The sequence below is a fragment of the Lytechinus pictus genome, chromosome 3 (assembly GCF_037042905.1).
Source record: "Lytechinus pictus isolate F3 Inbred chromosome 3, Lp3.0, whole genome shotgun sequence".
Classification (NCBI taxonomy): domain Eukaryota; kingdom Metazoa; phylum Echinodermata; class Echinoidea; order Temnopleuroida; family Toxopneustidae; genus Lytechinus; species Lytechinus pictus.
In genome coordinates, this window is record NC_087247.1 from 36,579,642 (window position 1) to 36,597,189 (window position 17,548).

The following is a 17,548-nucleotide window of genomic DNA, read 5'->3' on the forward strand; positions in this document are numbered from 1 at the left end:
ATAATAATGCCTGAAGTAAGAAATGGGTAATTGTCAGCAAAATGTCAGAAGACTGGCATCTCTGCTTTACAACAGTAGCAAAATGAGAGACTTTCAGAGAAGTTTGGTGAAAATCCATTAAATTACAAAATGCTACAGCTTTTGAAAAAAATCCTATATAATCACAGCAGCACATCTCATAATACTATCACACGTTGCAACCAATTATCTTACTTGGCCAAGATCTCATATTCTTTCTCCTTCTTGAACAAGGCACCTAGTCTAGCCTCCATCATGATGTAGACTTTGCCATCCTTCTTGTGCTTGATCTTCACATAGTCCATAGCAGGGTTGACACACAGGGCCAGGTTACTGGGCAGGGTCCACGGGGTGGTGGTCCAAGCAATCATGCTGACTCCTGGCTCATCATCAAACGGGAAATTCACAATCACTGGGTGATAAGGAACATGGGAATAAAAGAGTTTTAAATTGATATAAGAATGAATATTTTTTTCTAGACTGCATAAAATGTTTGGTTTTCCATGATCAGACAAATGCAATCGCAGTTTGTGATTATGATTATCTTTACATGGAGTACATGCAGTTAAAGTTTTGTTTGTGCAGAATTATATCCCCTCTCCTACCTGAACAGGAGAAGTAATGAACAAAGTTATGCATGAATGGATGCACGCATTCAAATATTTGTGCACTGTGTCGCAGACCTGTTTTGTTTCTGCGATTAAGAATTATTTCAAAACAGTATTCTTGTTGATATTTCAAGGAAAACTAAAATGGATTTTGACTGAGTGCAAATATTTTTTACGACAATATTAATCAAACGCTGTCAAGGTAAGTAATCAGAACTTAATTCTTTCACTTGTATCAATATAATTCAAGCATCATTCAATGTAATATACAGTCGATTCATCCATAAAAATAATTATTACTTACAGATTAACACAAAGATAATCTAAGGGGCACGCTTTACTTGAATACTTATATTAATATATTTATATATTAAACATGACAGTTTTAATATACATTCTTTTCAAACAATGTATAACAAGCAGGTATTTTAAATTATTTTTGATTGATGAGGACATATGTTTCTCTTCCTACTTTCAAAATTTGTCAATGGGAAGTGCTTTCATAAAGAGCTGCATTTATCTAAACGCAAGCTTCTAAATGGCTGAAAATGAAGATGAGCTTGATTGACCAGAGTTAAAGGTTTTTGATATATTGTTCTGTACTCACCAGCAGGATCTACAACATCCTTGTAATTCTGTCCACTCTCAAAATTGGAGAGAGGGGTGTTACACGCAGTGGAAAAGGGCATCACCTTGTAAAATCAAAGAGATAAATGACCAAAGTGTAACAGTAATGGACCAACAAAACATTGTACCTTTAGAGAGTGATTTGTTCACAAAGGAGACACTGTTTCTAGTGGGTATTCCCTTTGCCCTGGAGTATTGGCACCGGGTTCATTTGTGTTGAAAGATGTGAAAATCTGTGATAGATTATCTAGTTATTGAAAACCAGTGTCTCCTGAAATTGCAATATGAGGCCCTAACACTGATACCAACAACTAGTATTCCCAGGGTAAATAGTATTTCTCATCTGAGGTTAATCTTTTAAAAGATTTTATTGATGTTGTTGATCCATCTTAAAAATATACAATATGTTTTTGAGAACAAGAGGATATAGAATAAAAATGAAAATTTATACCCCAAGTGATTTGGTTTGAGCGAGATCAAAATGCTTTTCATGTGCTATTAACCACTTGGAAACTTAAGAAAGAGAAGAGTTCCACCAGCATTCCTCATATTCAATTACACAGTTTGATATAGATGGAACATTACACTGCATAAAAACTTTGTTTAATATTCTCCAAGATATCTAGAAAAAGACACTAGGGCAGCATGAAATAAAGTATCAAGTAATAGACATGCACATAAAGAAAATGCAATGTAAATAGGAAAATACACATTTATACCAAATTCCAAAAGAAATCCATCAGGAAATGTGTGTTAACACAATATAACATACCTTGAAACCTCTGTAGACCAATCCCTTATCATAAAGCTGTTTGAACACCCACCACACGCTCTCCATGTACCATGGGTACAGGGTCTTGTAATCTTTTCGGAAATCTATCCAACGGCCAAGACGGGTGACTATTTCCTGAAAAGCAAAGTATCAGTTTGCATCAGCAGTGGAGGAATTACATTGTATCCCCCAAAAAGTTTACAAATGAAGATTAACTTTGAAATATAAATGAATTCTTGGCCGAATAAGTAATTTTTTGTTAAAAATCAAATACTCTATTTGATTCACAGAAATTGAACAGATCAAATTTACTGCATGGTGGATGAAATCTATAAATTAATTTGAACTTACAACTACAAGGAAATAATTATTTCATAAAAATCCATCAATATGAATGTTTTGTTTATAATTAAGATTTACAGTAATAAAAATAATGCTACTACTACTGATGCTGCTACTACTTACGTAAATCTCTATAAGTTTCATACCATAATAACTCCAGTTAGATTTGAGCTTACCTCCCATTCGCCAGCATAGCGAGAGACAATCTTCCTACACTCATTGTTGTAGGTTTCAATGCCCATCTTTGCCACATCATCAGGTCCAGTGATGCCAAGCTTCTTGTCAATTTCATACTCCTGAAAAAAATACAATAACGGTTTGCAAAGTTAGCATGAAGATTAAAATAATTGCACAAGCATCTCTCAGTAGAATGATTTGATCACATAGGATACAATCAACTTGCCAATAGATAAAAATTTCCCAAATTAGAAATGGCAATACAGTTCAAAACTAGAGATGCTCGGCGGGTCGCGCGGCCGAGCACATGTATCCCCCAACCCACCGCGTCATCTGTCATTGCGATATATAGAGCTCACACAGATATTTGACAAATAAATACAATTGTCATGGCGACAATGACCCTGCTCACATTTTGCCTGTGGGCACCAAATTTGATGACAATAATATGACGTAGCAGCATGACTCTGCAGAACCTAAAATATTGTCCAGTATCACCTGTTGGGGAATACAATTATAGAGTAATCTGGATATGTTTTATAAGCCTAACCCTAAGACCCCCCACCAAAAATGATAGGCATCTTCGCTTCACCTTCTAATATTGCTTCTGTGAGCCAACTATTATGACAAACTGGAAAAAAAGCAGAAGTTACAGGTTTTACCCAATTTTCCACAAAAATATGGTTACCATGGCAACCAAATCTCCACCCACTCCAAAATCATTAGGCTGCTTTGCTTTACCATAATGGACCTTCATGACAAATCAGAAGATAATTGGAGAAAAAATGCAGCCAATAGTGCACTCACAAGGAAATCTCTGCTTTTTCCACAAAAACTCTTGTTACCATGGCAATGATGTCTCCGCCCACACCAAAATCAATTGGCGGCTTCACTATACCACACTCAACCTTCATGCCACATTTGAGAATGATCGGAGAAGAAATGCAGCTGGTAGAGCGCTCACAAGGACATCTCTGCTATTTCCACAAAAACTTGTTACCATGGCAACGATGTCTCCGCCCACACCAAAATCGATAGGCGGCTTTGCTATACCACACTCAACCTTCATGCCACATTTGAAGATGATCGGAGAAGAAATGCAGCTGGTAGAGTGCTCACAAGGACATCTCTGCTATTTCCACAAAAACTCTTGTTACCATGGCAACGATGTCTCTGCCCACACCAAAATCGATAGGCTTCTTTGCTATACCACACTCAACCTTCATGCCACATTTGAAGATGATCGGAGAAGAAATGCAGCTGGTAGAGTGCTCACAAGGACATCTCTGCTATTTCCACAAAAACTCTTGTTACCATGGCAACGATGTCTCTGCCCACCATACTCAACCTTCATGCCAAATTTGAAGACGATCGGAGAAGAAATGCAGCTGATAGAGCGCTCACAAGGAAATCTCTGCGGCAGACGCGGCGGCGCGACGAGGCCAAATCCATAGTATCCTCCGAACTCTGTTCGGGGGATACAATTACTGCAGTTTATTTCAATCATAATCTGATTCTGATAAAAACAATGTACAAGGGGCCTGTAACATAAAGGTTTGCAAGCGATCAAAAAATATCAATTGTTAATTATTATCACCATTGCAAGCACATATGTTGTTCAACATAACCACTATCAACCATCAGAATAGTCAATAAAAATTGATTGCACTGAAGTAACACACATGTCTTTACATTCATGTAAACAAATAGGCCCGTATTCTGAACTCGGGTTTAAATTAAACCCTGGTTTAAAGTTGTGGTTTAAGTATGGAGAGCCAATTGGAGCACAAATCCCTTACAATACACATTCAATTTACTAACTCATTTGACACCCAAATTGTTCATAATTGTCTGGGAATGGTAGCTGAAGTATTTTTCTTCGTTATGAAAGGAAAATGAAAAAAAATAGTAAACATAAGAAATATACAATATAAACATAATATTTCGGATTTGTGGCTCCCCATAATTTTAACACAGAGTTAGACCGTGGTCTAAGTTAAACCTGACTTCAGAATACGGGCCCATAGTATCTAAATAAATTCACTCCACTGCTAATGAAATGTTAGTTGCCATGCAAATAATATTTGAAAGGAGAAAAACTGAAATTTTTAATTTGTAATAAACAACAGTTTCTTACAATTGGAAGACCGTGGCAATCCCATCCAAATCTTCTTTCAACATGGAAGCCACTCTGATGGGCATAACGAGTCACAACATCCTTGATAGTTCCAGCCAAGATGTGGCCATAGTGAGGTAAACCAGTAGCAAAGGGTGGCCCATCATAGAAGGAGTACCTTGATTTGATGATAAAGGTTGCTTTCTATCAAAATTTTACATTTAAGGAAAACTTGATACCTTTTTGTGTAATTGCCCAATAACAGGTGCTGTCAATCACATAGAGTGGAATGGAATGTTATGACCAGTAGACAATATGTAATGTTATATATAACTAAATCCATTGCCTCTAGTGGTAACGAGTATTTACTGCGGTATCTCACTTTCCCTAGCTCGATAATGCCAGAAGCAGATTACAGAATGTATATAACTGGATGATCACAAGCCCCACACATGCAGCCAAATTATAATTATCCAATGCTTTTCACATGGTGTTAGTAAATTTTAATCAATTCCCTCAGGATTTTGGTAACTTCAGCAGAGAATCTTGACTGTGAATAAGCTATATTCAGCTCATTATCAGACCTTTTCTCCAAAAAGACAAATTGCTCAAATTGCAACAGTTCAAGAGGAACTTCATCTTGATTTCAAGTTGCTTTTAATGAAGTTTAGATTAACAAGTCAATAAAGATTTGGTGAAAATCCAAAGGATAACAGAGTAACAAATCTTTAAAGTCTTCATTTTTTATGCCACTTGCAAGCTGCTCCCCATATACATCTACAATGTAGATGTGTTATATATTCATTTATGGTTTAATCTAGATCAACAGATTTGTGTTTCTCAGAGAATGAATAGAAAAATATGTGATTTTATTCAATTTTCAGGTAAGGTCCTTCAAAGTTTCAATTAAATAGAGAAAATTTCTAAAATTGATAGTAAACGGATTAGAGGGCACCTTGCAAATTATGTCATAAAATGAGACAGTTAAAAGAAATTCTAATTCTCTTATATCATGACAGATTTTCATTTTCACCCTTTCAATGATGCTCCTCTTTTTTTCCTGATTTCATTGTAATATTGTAAATACCTATAAAAAAAAAGCTTTGATTGGGTAAACGTACCTTGGTTTTCCTTTGGATTGCTTGAGGCAGGAATGAAAAGCATCCAATTCTTTCCAAAGTTGAAGGATCTTTTCCTCCTCTTGAGGAAAGTTCATATGATCAGGAACTGGCTGCACCATTGTGACAGGATAGTTTTCCACCTTAAAGGTAAATATAATAATAAAAACTTTTGCTTTTACAACTACACCAAAACATTATCCAATATTATAAAATATAAAGATCACTTATCATTAAGTCATTGTAGAAAAGATTATGCATTTATGCACAAAAAGTTCGTAACAGCCAATGTACAAAAAAAATGTGTCATGATTTTGTGACATTTTGCTCTTGATACTGGGTAGTGTAATTCAAGAGTATTTGTTGGTGAGTGTGAAGAGGAATTTTAAAACAAACTTTATATGATTTTTTAATAAAAATTTTCCCTTAATCATTCCATTCTTTCTTCATTGTTTTTAACACTACCCTACACTACAAATCAGACCCATCCGAGAATGAATCAACAAAAGTACGCCAGGCTTCGCAATCTGACATGAGAGTTCGTAAATCATGTAACAAATTATTTGTATCCCTACATTGTAATCAACAATTTTTATTTTTAATTCATCTGTTAAGTGTAAATTTTTACGAAATCCAGCTTTGCACTCTCCCATTTTTCCCTTGTGCTGCTTGCATAATATTACCTTTTCTCTAAATCATTTATACTGATTATTCTTAATTTTTGTAATCTTTTCCCAATGTCATGTCAGCCTCAATTCTTTGTTCAATGAAATAAAAATGATAACATACCCCTCTTTTTTTTAAGAGCAAACTTTCCTACTTCACACCACCCATCAAAACACCAATATTATTTAAAATGATTTGAAAGACTATTCAAAAATAATATTTTGAAACCATATTTCGCCAATTTTGAATAATTAATCAAATATAAATCGACTCGGCAAGCAATCGCAGGCACACGCGACCAGACTCATAAGGCTCAACTCCCAAGTATTTTCACCTAATTCCAGTCTAAATGCACCATCTGAAGCAAATTTTAATCACTCAGACATGCGATATCCCGAGTCTACACTAAACAAAACAAGGCTAGTCTGTGCTCATATTCACAAAGTGGATTTGCAAACTGGCACTAAAGTTTGTCCATGATCATGCCAACGAACCATGATACTATCAATTGTTTAATTTTGATTTGAACTGGACCAGAATGTTAATAAAAAATAATAAGATCAAAAGTCGAGACTCTAGTTTCAAAAACCAAAATGTCAAGAGCCTTGGCTTCATGATGCAGATCCAGTCAGCAAGTCCTCAAAAATTAGCTTCATTTATTCTAGTGATATTCATGACTAGAAATGTTTTGCATATTTAATGAGCCGAGTGCAGACCAAAACATCTCTTTTTTTAATTGCATGATGGGAAAGAGTTCCATATGCACCCCCCACCAAAAATAACAAAAGATTGTTGAGACTTCCGGTTCTTTCACCTTAGATTTTTCTATAATTTTTTTTTACCGTTGCTTACTTTAATTGGGACTCGAACTCACCTCGTTTTATCTGCAGTCAAGACCTCTTCCCGCTATGCTAGTGAGAAGCGCTGATACCGGAAGGGGTATTTTAACGATTATCAGCCGATAGTTCGACGAGATCTAGTCTAGACTCACAGACCCTTTACTGACTAAATAAACCGATGTCTATGGACAATTACACGCACTTGATCCTGCTAAAAATTTGACGGAATAAAGCCATATTTTGGTATGTATTTCCACTCCCCCATCATATGTTCTATATTATGGCTAGATATATTATTCTGAACCTTCTCCATGGCATGTTTTTATTTTCAATTTTAGTGGGGGGTGTATACACCTGTTTAATGTTGTAAATCGGATCAAAAATCAGATCGAAAATCGGATCGGCAGTTAAGCTTCTAAAATCGAAATCGAATCGAAAATCGAATCGGCGATGTTTAAAAACAAAGGAATACATCAAAATTTTGTTCGCGGTCGCGCGCATCTTCCTGACAAAGTCACAAAGACGAATGCATTGGAATGGAAGTCGCCAACATGCGCGATCGTTTGGAACATGTTTTAAAGCCAGGGGTTTTGAGGTGTTATTGCTTTAAAATAAACCGAGTGATTTTTATTAGAAAGATAAACGAAAGACGCATCTTCCGAGCAAAGGCGCAAAGGAAAATAAAATGAAAATATTTCTCATAGATCACAGGTTAATGAACGATCGGCGGGACATCTTTTAGAAGTATTTTTAGGTGCTAGCGATTTAGAATTATTGGAATGATCTCTTACGACGCATCATCTTAAAGTCGCAAGTGCAATTAAAATGAAGTAGACGACGCAAGCACGCACGATGATTTGAAATATGTTATTAAAATGTTTTGGGTAGCTAGCGTTTTCAAATCAATTTGAAGTTCACGGCGGGGTCCGCTATCACCACGAGGTTGAAGAGAAGATGTCTATCATCATAAAGGGGGTAAGAGAGTAGCGCAGTGAGCTCCGTCGGTAATACGACCTTTCAAAGTTCACGGCGGCATCCGCTATCACCACGAGATTGAAAATAAAATGTATATCATCATAAACGATGTAAGAGAGTAACGCAATAAGCTCCGTCAATAGTACAGTCTTTAAAAGTTTATGGCGGGGTCCGCTATCACCACGAGGTTGAAGAGAAGATTTATATAATTATAAGGGAGGTAAGAGAGTAGCGCAGTGAGCTCCGTCGGTAATACGACCTTTCAAAGTTCACGGCGGCATCCGCTATCACCACGAGGTTGAAAATAAAATGTATATCATCATAAACGATGTAAGAGAGTAACGCAGTGAGCTCCGTCGGTAATACGACCTTTCAAAGTTCACGGCGGCATCCGCTATCACCATGAGATTGAAAATAAAATGTATATCATCATAAACGATGAAAGAGAGTAACGCAATAAGCTCCGTCAGTAGCACGATCTTTAAAAGTTCACGGCGGGGTCCGCTATCACCACGAGGTTGAAAATAAAATGTAAATCATCATAAACGATGTAAGAGAGTAACGCAATGAGCTCCGTCAATAGTACGACCTTTCAAAGTTCACGGCGGCATCCGCTATCACCACGAGGTTGAAAATAGAATGTATATCATCATAAACGATGTAAGAGAGTAACGCAATAAGCTCCGTCAGTAGCACGATCTTTAAAAGTTCACGGCGGGGTCCGCTATCACCACGAGGTTGAAAATAAAATGTAAATCATCATAAACGATGTAAGAGAGTAACGCAATGAGCTCCGTCAATAGTACGACCTTTCAAAGTTCACGGCGGCATCCGCCGCTATCACCACGAGGTTGAAAATAAAATGTATATCATCATAAACGATGTAAGAGAGTAACGCAATAAGCTCCGTCAGTAGCACGATCTTTAAAAGTTCACGGCGGGGTCCGCTATCACCACGAGGTTGAAAATAAAATGTAAATCATCATAAACGATGTAAGAGAGTAACGCAATGAGCTCCGTCAATAGTACGACCTTTCAAAGTTCACGGCGGCATCCGCTATCACCACGAGGTTGAAAATAAAATGTATATCATCATAAACGATGTAAGAGAGTAACGCAATAAGCTCCGTCAATAGTACAGTCTTTAAAAGTTTCTGGCGGGGTCCGCTATCACCACGAGGTTGAAGAGAAGATTTATATCATTATAAACGATGTAAGAGAGTAGCGCAGTGAGCTCCGTCGGTAATACGACCTTTCAAAGTTTACGGCGGCTTCCGCTATCACCACGAGGTTGAAAATAAAATGAATATCATCATAAACGATGTAAGAGAGTAACGCAATAAGCTCCGTCAGTAGCACGATCTTTAAAAGTTCACGGCGGGGTCCGCTATCACCACGAGGTTGAAAATAAAATGTAAATCATCATAAACGATGTAAGAGAGTAACGCAATGAGCTCCGTCAATAGTACGACCTTTCAAAGTTCACGGCGGCATCCGCTATCACCACGAGGTTGGAAATAAAATGTATATCATCATAAACGATGTAAGAGAGTAACGCAATAAGCTCCGTCAATAGCACGATCTTTAAAAGTTCACGGCGGGGTCCGCTATCACCACGAGGTTGAAAATAAAATGTAAATCATCATAAACGATGTAAGAGAGTAATGCAATAAGCTCCGTCAGTAGCACGATCTTTAAAAGTTCACGGCGGGGTCCGCTATCACCACGAGGTTGAAAATAAAATGTAAATCATCATAAACGATGTAAGAGAGTAATGCAATGAGCTCCGTCAATAGTACGACCTTTCAAAGTTCACGGCGGCTTCCGCTATCACCACGAGGTTGAAAATAAAATGAATATCATCATAAACGATGTAAGAGAGCAACGCAATTTAAGCTCCGTCAATAGTACAGTCTTTAAAAGTTAATGGCGGGGTCCGCTATCACCACGAGGTTGAAGAGAAGATTTATATCATTATAAACGATGTAAGAGAGTAGCGCAGTGAGCTCCGTCGGTAATACGACCTTTCAAAGTTCACGGCGGCTTCTGCTATCACCACGAGGTTGAAAATAAAATGAATATCATCATAAATGATGTAAGAGAGTAACGCAATAAGCTCCGTCAATAGTACAGTCTTTAAAAGTTTCTGGCGGGGTCCGCTATCACCACGAGGTTGAAGAGAAGATTTATATCATTATAAACGATGTAAGAGAGTAGCGCAGTGAGCTCCGTCGGTAATACGACCTTTCAAAGTTCACGGCGGCTTCCGCTATCACCACGAGGTTGAAAATAAAATGAATATCATCATAAACGATGTAAGAGAGCAACGCAATAAGCTCCGTCAATAGTACAGTCTTTAAAAGTTAATGGCGGGGTCCGCTATCACCACGAGGTTGAAGAGAAGATTTATATCATTATAAAGGGGGTAAGAGAGTAGCGCAGTGAGCTCCGTCGGTAATACGACCTTTCAAAGTTCACGGCGGCATCCGCTATCACCACGAGGTTGAAAATAAAATGTATATAATCATAAACGATGTAAGAGAGTAACGCAGTGAGCTCCGTCGGTAATACGACCTTTCAAAGTTCACGGCGGCATCCGCTATCACCATGAGTTGGAAGAGAAGATATCTATCCCCTTAAACATTGCCATAGATAATACCGCGACTTTCTCCCTGAATAATGCGACCTTTTAAATAGCTAGCACCTCAATAACAATCTTGAAATATGTTCTGAGCGATCACGCACTGTAACCAGATCTACGCCGATTTTTTATTTTCGATTTTTTCCTTCAAGGGGCATGATCGAAGATCGGCAAGTGATTGCCGATTGTGGTGAAATCGAATGGAATCGGTTGCCGATTGCAAAATCGGTTACAAGCTTACACCTGTTCACTGCAACCATCCTGCCTGGGGGGAACTACTACAGGTAGGACTATGGTATGCCAATGCTGTACATAGCACACACTTTAAAAAATCATTAAAATATCACTTTTGTGACCAAAATTACTTATTTCCATACAGTTGCAATGTATTTTGTATTAGTAACTTGAAAATAATTTTTGTATTCACCAGAGCGCTCAAAAACTTGAATTTTGGGCATATTTTTGTGTACGCCCTCTATTGGTGGAAAGTAATATGGCAAGAAAATTTTCATTTTTCAATCTCTATTTTTAATTAAGAAAATATAATTCAAAGAATCAAATTTACATAAGAGCCAAGTTATATGATGAATAGCTGTATTGGAAACTGACAGTGTAAGAAAAAAAAAGGCATTTGTCCCAAAGAAAAAGAGAAAATAAGCCAAAATTGCCACACATGAAGATGTAACTACAATGTACTGAGAAAAAGGTTATTATACTTATATCCAAGGCTCGACATTAGCGGTGGCCCGGGGCCACCAGAAATTCACTTCGGGCAACCATTATTGATAAAATGTTAAGTTTTGGTGGCCCGAATCAGGCAACCAATAATTTTCAAAGTAGCGCAATTTTTCTCCTGATTTTGCACGCATTTATCAACATTCTACAGTTCAAATTGCAAGCCAGTTAGTCATGCGCCCTTTTTGTTGATCTACACACAAATACACACACACAGAGTTTGCATATTAGGCCTACAGCTATAGCATACAGTAGCTATTATCCAGCCAGCCGCGCCGGCCAGCTGGCGTGAGTTTGCATGAAGCCACTGCATACAGCTGTGCTCTAGATCTAACTCAGCCTATTCAGACTCTGGGAGCTGCAATAAAAAATGTTGCTGCTAAGAAATCTTCCACAGAACTTTGAAAATCTAAGTCAAAGTCACATTTTACACCAATGAAATGACATTCTACAGTCTATATTACGAAAATTTGGTGTACCCTGGGGCCGATTGCACGAAAGGGTCTTTCCAAAGACCGTCTTTCGTGTCGCCCATCTTTTATGATGCGCTATAAGCGGGGTGTTTCTGAAATTTATAATAAACAAATAAAATTCGTAAGCTTGCTTTTAAATCAAATTTTATGTAATTTCATGCGATATCAGATCATTTTATAAACAAATATTTTGTTTATTTTAACGGACAAATAAAATGTATTTGCAGAAAATTTATTTGAAATGCGTTTCACATGGCGTATCATAAAAGATGGGCGACACGAAAGACGGTCCTTGGAAAGACCCTTTCGTGCAATCGGCCCCTGATAATTTGCAAGCATTAAGAAGAGGAATTATGACCTCTCTTTTGACTACAAAAGACAGATTTCCAAATGAATTAATACACATAAAAACACATAGGCAAGTACATCACAGTCCCACATGTGCATTTGTATGTATGTTGATACTTGGTTTCTTTCGAAGCTGTGTCTTTTCTAGCCAAAAATGAACAGACAGTTTCTTTCTTTCTTGTTTATAAATGACTTCTTAAACCACTCTTGAGAAAGTAAATACTTTGGGAAGGCATTTCATCGATATGAAATGTGAATTTTTCCAACAATTTGGCAAATATAGGGAAGGACTTTTCCCACAGTCACACTTTTTTTCCAGATATAAGTTTTATAACTTTTGCCGTTTTCTTATTTTTTTTCTTTCATTTTTTTTTACAGTGGTTAAACCATTTATACCCCTTCCCATTGAATATGCCTGATAAATAAATATGTTTCTACTGAAAATTAAATAATACAAACTAAAGGATATAAAAATAGAAATGTGCCATTCCCAGAAGGTAAGTGAAAATTATTTGCTTGGCTTTTAATTATATTCCAGTCAGAATAGACTGTTGCCACAGCTGTTAAAAAACATTCGTAATGGCTTCTTAATTTTCCCCTTTTCCCCATGTTTATATTAATTTTGTTTAATTCATTTTTCTTTCATTTTTTTTTTTCTCTCTAATTTTTTTTTTTCCCTGTTCTTTGTTTTTTCTTTCTTCATTTTGTTTCTTTTGTTTTATTTCACTTATTTCTTTTATTATTTTTGTTTTCTTTTTGTAATATACTTTTTGAAAATTATTTTCATTTGTTTCCCCCTTTTATGCATTGTTCTAATTTTGCAGCATATTTTTCTGTGATTTTCTCCTGCTATAATATGCTGCAAAAGAGAAAACAGAAATAAACTGGATTTGGGGCCTGCATAATCTAGGTTTCAGGATTCAAAGAGGAAGAAATGAAAAACCATTGTTTTGTACATCTATCTGAGTTTGCTATGCACTATTTATTTACTTTACCATTATGAGTGTGTCTGTGTGTGTCTATACGGAGATAAAAAAAAAGTCCACACAACCTGCGAACAATAAAATTCATTTATTCTCTTTCAATCATTTCATTTTTACAACGATAGAAACAATTAATATTTTACCACAAACCAATGAATTAGCAAAGTAAAATAACAGCAAACAAGGTTTACATACAAGATGATAAAGTGAAAGTAACTTAGTGGTAGTGGCTGCAGAATTAATATTTCAGAAGTTTGTTTTATTAATTTTTAATGTTTTTCTTTATATTTTTCGGGCCACCAATATCGGGCCACCACCAAAAAAAGTTAATGTGGAGCCTTGTTAGTTTTAGTAAGGAGTGATATTATTATATTGTATTGTTTATAAGAAATATGAAAGGATATGCTTGTACAAGTCTAATGTGAAAAGAATATATATATATATATACATAATAATGTATGATATAATATATACAAAATGATATGTTCTGCACATATAACTAACAAAGCCCACAAGTGTTTTCGCCTTGTTGTTGTTGGTGTTGTTTAAAAAAAAAAAGAAACAAATTATTTTAATGTTTAACCCATCTGTAAGCACAGGCACACTAGCGCCCCCTCGTCTATGCATGGGTGACCTAGGCATTTTTATGTCCGAAAAATCGGCACAATGTACCGTGCTGACCGGTATGATTGCATCTTAGAAAGGGCAGGGCAAGCGCAACTAGTTGGAACTGGGCTGAAGATAGCGGTTTGTTTTTGGTGAAGATTTGTTTATATGCCATTTTGACAAGAGTTAAGACAAACTTTTGTAGACCGGTATACTATATTCATCATTTTTATAATAGAAGGATGCACAAGAAAAATATTTCATATATGTATACATCATATTGGTAATAATATGAGAAGTGAGATTTTATAGATAAAGTCAATGGCGACAATAGTCAAATATGACTAATTGCCACTCAAACCAACATAAGAAGAAGAAGAAGAAGTTATATCATAACCTGTCCTTGTTCACTGAATGAGTGGGTGCATATCATATGGAGCTCTTGCCGCTAGACCAAAAGCTTCAGTCTCTGTATTTTGGTTGTTCCGCTAAACTACGTTGGCTCCACTCACCATACATAGACTGAAGGGGATGGGGCCCCGTACCTACAGCCAACGTATAGTGAACTAGCGTTTTATAGATCGCGATTTAAAACTGTTTTTTAAGCAAAATTGAAAGTTTCATGGTTTCCATTATCAGGGAAATATAAATAACTTAAGTAATTGCATACCTTGGGCCGGAGTTATTGAAAAAAATCCTCTGGATGATTGAGAAATCTGTCATCTAAGACATTTTCACCTGACCTGACGGTTTTTCTTGCAAGTTGCCATCTTGAATGACGTCATTATCGTTATTAACTTAATGTCTCGAATCGATATGTCGCGATTATAACTAGTACTAGTACTAGTATAACTAGTATCGTTTATCTTCGGTTTCGATCGCATATGGAGCAGATCGTATAATATCGAAAGCAATATCGATATCACATTCGTGATTGTTGACGTTCGTTTGTAAATATTTTATAGTTTGGCTGCCATTTTGACAATTTTTATCGTGTTCAACCCAATTAAACATCGGTAAAGTATATTTTTCATGCCTTTTTCATCTAGGCCTATATCGTTTAAAGTATTTAAATATTAAAATATTAAATTTTAAGTTTGTTGTTTATACATCCTTAGATTGTAAATTCGATGTGTAAAATTACATCAAACTTTGGACTGTGAATTGACAAAAGGGAGGGAATGAGAACACATGCGAGCCCACACGTACACCCTACCGTCGGTAAATGGGGATTACAGTAAAATGTCAGAAATTGTTGAATAAATCCCCAGAAACGACGGTTATTCCTGTCTATCTTGCCGCATGCTCTGAATAGATCAATATTGGATTATTGCTATTGTTTCCAAGAGGAAGAGAAGAATCACGTGGAAATATTCCCATCCGCCACCCTTGAGCCCTCTCCAAACTCCCCTCTCTCATTTTCCCCAATATGTTTTATACACAGTCGCGTGCCGATATGCGAAGGTTTACTTACTCAACGCTATATTGGGCGCCCTTCTTCAGGAGCATTTTTCGGGCGTTTGGGAGCGTTTCAAAAAATCGCCGAAGTGTCCGATCTTCCACTTGTAGTGTAGTATCTTTGCTTTATCCTATCAAATCATTTCAAAGCAATTTCTACTGATTACATCTTTGCAAGAAACCCCGATATTACCAATCACAATTTGTTTTTTAAATTCCATTAACCTCATATAAGGATGAAAATAACTCACCTCTTTCTCTCGAAAGCTGGTCGCTGTTCAACTCGGGTTACTCAGCTCAGCACACACGTGTGTATATATTACTATATCGTTCAGAAGTTAAGTCTGAAGTTAGAGACTATGAATTTTACAATGGACAATTATAGCTTGATGCGGTGCTTAATTTTTTTTATCCATATGCCCAGCAAATAGTTCGAACGTACAGTATCATACAGACGAAAAAATGATCAATCAATTACTAGTAACCTTTCACTCTCTTCAAATTTTCACACGGTTTCATCATCTTTCAGATACCATTATTGGTAACTTCAGTTTTGCCCTTTAAATCTATGGTAGCTTCAATGTTACAAAATACATGTATTGTGTTGTGGAATTCACGGGTTTTTATGAAATGTGAAAAACCCTGCTTGCTTCGACAAGCTAGGTTCTAATATTTTTAAGTATGACATTTGAGGGGGCGAGATATGGCCTTTCGGGCAACATCTTGAAAAAATTTTTTCTCTGACCAAATTTGCTTTTGACCGCACAGAAACATAGCCCTAACAATTCGCTAACAGAGGCCCTGTTACAACCGGCAATGTGACAGCAATGCGTAATGTTACATCAATGCATTACTCCCATTACTCACACATTGAAATAGATGTTTTTACTGCACAATCCGAAATATGGGACTGGGTTTACCGTTTACTGCTATAGTGGTCTGTTAGGCTAACAACGTTTCTGTGCAGCGTGGTGTTTCGAGCTGCTGCCAACTTTTTTTTTTTTTTTTTTTTTTTGGGAGGGGGCGGGGGCGGGGGCGGGGGGGCAATTATGCCCAAGGGTCCCCCTCCCTGTTTTAGTCAAACATACTTATCAGAAATCACTTTATTCAAATCCAGACGACCTAAAACTGAAAGTTTTTTTTTACTGAATAATATCATATGGGTATAGTATAGTTATACAACACATATTTACCTCTTGTTTCCATACTTTTCCTTCTTCCCCACCTCGAATGGGGATATTGTGAACATATAGGCCCTACTTTTTTGTTTTACTTTTATTCTTCATTTTCTCTTACCCTCATTTTTTTTTCTTCTATTACATCATCTTGAAAAGTAGCAGCTGCCCTTTGCCACTTCCCAAATCCTTATTTTGATGAAATGCATCAATTCATTTTTCTTCTTAATTCAAAGTTCTGATCTCATGCCAAGTTCCCGGGCCAAATTTTCTTGCTGGAAACTATGTAAATGCCACCACATGTTGAATCACCATTTTTGTCACTATTATACCACCCAGTTCTGTAAAAGTGTGATCCCAGCCATGGAAACGGGCCCTTTTCATGGAAATTTATTACCAAAACAGCAGAAAAGATGAACTAAGAGCAATCAACTATATAGTGGCATTATTTTCGAGAGAGTATGAGTTAAAAAACATACCTTAATTGTATTCGGATTTTTTTATATAAAACAAGTGGAATGCCTCTGGCGGTCTCACCTGCATCACGCGATTCAATATAGCAGCAGTGCCGACTTTGAAAAACACCATTTAAATAATTATTCACAAAAAACACCATTCATATAATGATACAATACAACGTTCATTGACATTGGACCTTGATCATGTGACCTAAAACTTGTCAGTGATACTTAATTGATTACCCCTATATCCACATTTTATGCACTATATCTATAAACTTTGAAAGTTATGACAGCAATCTAATAATTACCTCTAAAATGGCCGAAGTTCAATGACCTTAAATGACGTTTGGTCATGTGACCTGAAACTCGCATGAGATGTTCAGTGATACTTGAAGACTCTTATGTCCAAG

At 36.6% G+C, this 17,548-nt stretch overlaps 1 protein-coding gene across 3 annotated transcripts in view; it reads right to left on the bottom strand.

Annotated features, from left to right (window-relative positions):
- LOC129257339 (isoleucine--tRNA ligase, cytoplasmic-like) overlaps positions 1–16,072 on the bottom strand; it is a 35,186-nt gene extending 19,114 nt beyond the window's left edge. For all 3 annotated transcript variants that reach the window (XR_010293065.1, XR_010293066.1, XM_064096948.1), the window contains exons 1-7: positions 15,754–16,072; positions 5,782–5,921; positions 4,682–4,838; positions 2,544–2,663; positions 2,026–2,160; positions 1,234–1,318; positions 214–430 (exon numbers count right to left, since the gene is read on the bottom strand). Coding sequence is in view for 1 of the 3 variants with exons in the window: in XM_064096948.1 (XP_063953018.1) it covers positions 214–430; positions 1,234–1,318; positions 2,026–2,160; positions 2,544–2,663; positions 4,682–4,838; positions 5,782–5,900 (833 nt within the window). In the remaining 2 variants the exon portion in view is untranslated. The remainder of the gene's footprint in view (positions 1–213; positions 431–1,233; positions 1,319–2,025; positions 2,161–2,543; positions 2,664–4,681; positions 4,839–5,781; positions 5,922–15,753) is intronic.
- Positions 16,073–17,548: the final 1,476 nt, after the last annotated feature.